General features: G+C 40.4%; 1 protein-coding gene across 1 annotated transcript in view; it reads right to left on the bottom strand.

Moving 5' to 3' along the window:
• Window positions 1-744: 744 nt before the first annotated feature.
• The window catches only part of LOTGIDRAFT_169969 (hypothetical protein), a gene marked incomplete at both ends in the record, with an annotated part of 7,444 nt that continues 2,450 nt past the window's right edge, over window positions 745-5,738 (bottom strand). The window contains 2 exons of the mRNA XM_009068599.1: window positions 745-804; window positions 3,425-4,375. Coding sequence (XP_009066847.1) covers window positions 745-804; window positions 3,425-4,375 — 1,011 coding nt within the window. The remainder of the gene's footprint in view (window positions 805-3,424; window positions 4,376-5,738) is intronic.

Genomic DNA, 5,738 nt, shown 5'->3' with positions numbered 1-5,738 from the left:
TGTAATCAAGCGCACAGTCTTGAGACACATTTCGAACCTTAAAAGTATGTGTATATACATATAAAGTTGGCTCATACCTTGTTGAGCACTCTATTTGGGCTGTACCATTGTCGTTAACATGTATGCGTAGCTCACTAGCTTGCTAATCTAAGCACTCTGGAATGGCACACATAATTATGCGGGATCATCTAAGGCGGCTGTATAGCCAAACCTCAACTCCAGTATCAGCACTGCACTAATGACGCCCAGAGGGCCGAAACAGTTCTGTTTACAGTGAGACATGCTCTTCTGCTCATACCTTGTTGAGCACTCCATCTGGAGTGTACCATTGTCACACTGTAGCTCACTAGCTTGCCCGTTTGAGCAATCAGGCATGGAACGATGATACCACGTGTGTGGTATCAGCACTGCACTGATGAGGCCAAGAAAGGCCGAAACAGTTCTGTTTTCAGTTACATAATATATAGTTCATCAATAATGATAAGTAGATCAATAACATCGTTAAAGATAGTTAATACATATTTATCTCAAACAACTCTTAATTAATGTTTCGGTTCAATGTCATTCCTTTCACTTTATATTGTGTTGTCCTGTTACTGGAACAGTCATTGAACTACAGTTTGATTTTCGTTACATGTTGAACGACAATACTACTGATACATTTACGTTTTATTTACTACTAGTTTTCGGGGAAGGGAGGGTTTGATTCTCCCAAATGTACAGGCCTAGGGTGGAGAAGACACTTTATTTAGAAATTAGGATTAAGGGTCTTGATATTGGGTTTTCTTCTGTTCTTATTCTGATCTGAAATTAGAAAAAATAACTCGCCCGATGGGCGAGAAGTATAGTATCTGTTATGTACGGATTGTTTTTAGTTTAATATGAACAATATTATCATTTAAGTTCTTATTTTTTGAATATGTAACTATCATTTTCTGCTTATAGACTTGGGGGAATTTCTCTTGAAGGCTCTTATAGTGGGCATGAACTATCTTGCTTGCTCGATTGCTGGTTGTATTAAACGGGACAACAAAGGGTGCTATGCCTACATTATGGTGAATATTTAGTCCTATAGGTCTTGCTGTATTCAATGTCTCAATCCAATGGGCCTCCCTAGATTGACGGAATTTGGTAGTTTCATCTTCGGGCAAGTCAATTTCTATACGCTCAATTGGGATTAGGGTGAGATCGTCTATTGAATGTTCGTCGAGGTTGAAATGATTAGAAACAGGCTTGTCTTTCTTTAATTTGATGTCTGACCTATGAGCATTAAAGCGAGTTCGTAAATTATTCTTAGTTTCTCCTACATATTGTTTGGGGCATTTCTTGCATGAAATTAAATATATTACATTCGAATGTTCACATGTTAGATGTTCCTGGATCGGGTACCTTTTATTCGTAGAGTTGCTTACAAAATAATGAGTTTCTGATATAAAGGGACATGTTTTGCATCTACTGGACAAACATGGAGCACTTCTTAAACCTGGAGGTACTTCGGCATAAAGTCTGTTTTTAGCTGCTATCTGTGCTAAGGTGGAATTTTTTATGTTTCGTAAAAATCGTTTAGAGTACCCACGCTCTTTCAGTTTTGAGAAAACAATCGTACAGGCTTGGTTGAAATCAGAAGATCTTGTACAAATTCGATGAAATCGTAAAACTTGTGACTTAATTATACCAGGGTGAAAGGAGCTCTTGTGCAAGAGTTGATGAGTATCAGTTTCTTTGAAATACACTTTAATATCCAGTTTATTTGTTTCTGCTATGGAATCTCCCTTAAAGACTGTGGTATCGAGAAAGTCTATGCTTTTGTCACTCACGTTTGCGGTTAGTTTGATAGAAGGATGGTGGTTGTTGAGAATTTCAAAGAATTTCCAAAACTGTTCGATAGAATAAGTCCAAACCATAAAAATGTCATCCAAACATCGTCCGTAAAAAAGTGGGTCAAATGGACAGAGGGGCAACACCTCACGTTCCCACTCTGCCATGAAAAGGTTTGCGTACGAAGGGGCGAATCGTTTGCCCATTGCTGTCCCTGAAGTTTGTAAATATGTTTTACCATTAAATGTGAAATCGTTTCGACTAAGACAAATCTCTAAAAGCTGTAGAATTGCATCGTCGGGTCAGTTCGGATCTGGGTTTCTATTAAAAGCTTTACGAACTGCCGTTAAACCAGTAGTGTTATCGATATTGGTATACATAGAAGAAACGTCGATAGAAATTAAAATAGCATTAGAGGGAACTCGAAGATTTTTTATTTCATTGACAAAATCGGTTGTGTCTTTAAGGTAGGTGCGATGTTGGCATGCTAGAGGTAGTAAGAAATGATCAATGTATTCTGACCCTGCATATGACTCACTACCACAGTCAGATATAATCGGGCGGCCTTTAGGGATTTTATTCGAGATAAACCACTCGTTGGTTGGATTCTTATGGATTTTAGGCAAAGTGTACAAATGTCTCTCGCGACAATCAGGTTTGGCAGACAGATAGTCATATTGTTTCTGTTTGAGATAACTAGTTTTGACTAAATCGGTAAGAATATTATTAATCATGTTAGCAGTTTCTTTGAAAATTGGTTTCGGTAAAATGGCATAATGTTTAGGATTATTCAGTTGATTCTCTGCTTCTGAAACGTAATCCTCCCTATTCAGAATGACACAACATGAACCTTTGTCACTCTTTTTAATAACAATGCTATCGTCTTTCTTAAGTAAGTTTAACGCTTCACATTCCACTCGTGTGAGATTAGGCTTTTCGTGTGTTATGGAAAGGTTCACTGTTTGGCTATTCATACTCGCAAATGCTTTCAATATTTCAGGATGGATGGCGGCCTGAGGGGGTGTCCACGTGGATTTAGGAATAAACATTGTTCTAGCACCACGTGGGGGGTGGTTTCGAAAAAAATATGTGCAGCTAAGATTTCGTTGAAATCGTTCAATGGATGGTCGGAGATAATTCAAGTTAGTTATCTTTGGTGTGGGAATAAACTTAAGTCCACGGTCTAAGATTGAATGCTGAAGGGGTGTGAGTATTTAACTCAAGTTAACTACAGTTTGGCCTAGCGGTGGCCTCTCAGTATATTTATCCCCAGTAATTAGTTTAAAGACTTACTCGATGCTTGAAGCTGGTGTATCCAAAACAAATAGATGCTGTTTGCTGTTTCTGGAGACCAATGAAGATTATCAACTGTTTCGAATTCTTCTTCGTAGGGTGGTAAGATTGTTGCGCTGTTGATACTGGACTCCATCATCATGTTGTTGAGAGTGCTGAGGTTCTGTTGTGCTTTCTTCGAGATTTTATTTGAAATGGGTATACATGTGAAGAGGATCTTGGAGTTTGGGAAGGTTTTGTTGGCTGTGGCGATTAATTTCTGGGCTTGGTTAAAGGAGGTCTTTGGTATCTGATCACGGTTGTTGAGGCCTACATGAAGAATAATGGTATTAGGTTTGGGATGATGGTCGTATGATTCCAGGATTGACTGTATGTGATGGATTTGGGCACCGGGGTAAGAATGTATTTCGGTGTCTGAACTGGTTTTGGTAATTCGATTCAGGTTAGATGATCCAATTATTAAGGTAGATTTCTTTAGAGCAGGTAGTTTCCATAATGATTTGTCCTTGGTTTGGTGATAATACGGTTTGGTAGCGGATATAATGGTCGTCGACGGTGTGTTTGGTACTGGTTTGGTAGTTGTTAGAATTGTAGCATTGGGAACGGACTGGGATCTGGTTCGAGGAGGGGAAGGTCTGGATACACGTCTCGACTTGGATGGAGACTGAGGGGTGGTTTGCTGGTCCAAAAACGCACAGAAGGAAGATAGGTTGGCGGATCCTGGCTCACGTGGTGAAGATTCAGATGGTGTGGAAGGGGAAGACGAGTCTGAAAGTGAAAAGAGAAGGGGTGTGCCCTCTCTACGAGAGCGTTTACCTATGTCTGCTGGACTAGGAGTAGGTGAACTTCGGGCTCGTTTAGGGGTTTGGTTCGGCAGCGTGGTGGCTCTAGATGGTGCAGGTGTAGTGTCCATTCCAGTTGGTAGAGATATGGTTACTCTGGTTTTTGTTTCGTTGATTGTTTGGTAGAATTTGGAGATTACAGCTTGAGTGAGACGTTTCCCATAGGAACGGCGGGCCCAGGACAGGGCATGAGAAACGATGCGGTCGACGGCAGGTGATGATAAAGACTTGGTACGATAGGTGGTCAGCTTCTCTTGAAGTGTGGTTTGGTAATGGTCGATCAGGACCTGCGTAACCTTACAGAGCCATGTCCGATTGAGGGATCTAATATTCGCGTCGACAGCTGATGTTTTCATTGCTGGACGGATAAAACTATCCAACTCAGAGACTTTGCGTTTGAAGGTAAACGCTGGTTGGCCTTGCTGTTGAAGGGTAAGGATTGCCAAATGATGGAGGCACTGCAAAACTTGGAAGAACACCTTCACAAAGGGTTCTTCCTCCTTATGAGTGGGGACTGGTTGGCGTCGGTGGGCTGGTAGTCGTTTCTGTTGTTGGTCAGGTCGATGGTTACCTCTTGATTGGTAGGCTGTGTTGTGGGTAGGTCGGCGATGGGGTGGGATATAGCTGGATGGGTTGGTTGGTGGTCAGCGATTGGTAGGTGGTAGAGGTCGATGGAAGACAGGGCCGTTGTAGGGTACGTGATATTGGTTTGGTTGACGATTAGTGTTTCTATTTCTGGCTTCTTGCCAGTGGTTGTTGTAGTTGGGGAGCATAATGAAAATAACTTGGGGTTAGAAGGGAATGTACAGCGGATGTAACAGGAGGAAACTGTATATGCTAGCGTGAAAATGTTGGGATCAAATTATGCAAATAAGTCAAACTGGGTTTGGGGATATATAAAGCAAGATGAAAAATTGAACGACAATACTACTGATACATTTACGTTTTAGTTACTACTAGTTTTCGGGGAAGGGAGGGTTTGATTCTCCCAAATGTACAGGCCTAGGCTGGAGCAGACACTTTATTTAGAAATTAGGATTAAGGGTCTTGATATTGGGTTTTCTTCTGTTCTTATTCTGATCTGAAATTAGAAGAAATAACTCGCCCGATGGGCGAGAAGTATAGTATCTGTTATGTACTGATTGTTTTTAGTTTACTATGAACAATATTATCATTTAAGTTCTTATTTTTTGAATATGCAACTATCATTTTCTGCTTATAGACATGGGGGAATTTCTCTTGAAGGCTCTTATAGTGGGCATGAACTATCTTGCTTGCTCGATTGCTGGTTGTATTAAACGGGACAACAAAGGGTGCTATGCCTACATTATGGTGAATATTTAGTCCTATAGGTCTTGCTGTATTCAATGTCTCAATCCAATGGGCCTCCCTAGATTGACGGAATTTGGTAGTTTCATCTTCGGGCAAGTCAATTTCTATACGCTCAATTGGGATTAGGGTGAGATCGTCTATTGAATGGTCGTCGAGGTTGAAATGATTAGAAACAGGCTTGTCTTTCTTTAATTTGATGTCTGACCTATGAGCATTAAAGCGAGTTCGTAAATTATTCTTAGTTTCTCCTACATATTGTTTGGGGCATTTCTTGCATGAAATTAAATATATTACATTCGAATGTTCACATGTTAGATGTTCCTGGATCGGGTACCTTTTATTCGTAGAGTTGCTTACAAAATAATGAGTTTCTGATATAAAGGGACATGTTTTGCATCTACTGGACAAACATGGAGCACTTCTTAAACCTGGAGGTACTTCGGCATAAAGTCT

The sequence above is a fragment of the Lottia gigantea genome, assembly GCF_000327385.1.
Source record: "Lottia gigantea unplaced genomic scaffold LOTGIsca_91, whole genome shotgun sequence".
NCBI lineage: Eukaryota > Metazoa > Mollusca > Gastropoda > Lottiidae > Lottia > Lottia gigantea.
Note: the sequence above shows the minus strand (reverse complement) of the source record. Positions and strands in the feature narration are given on the sequence as shown.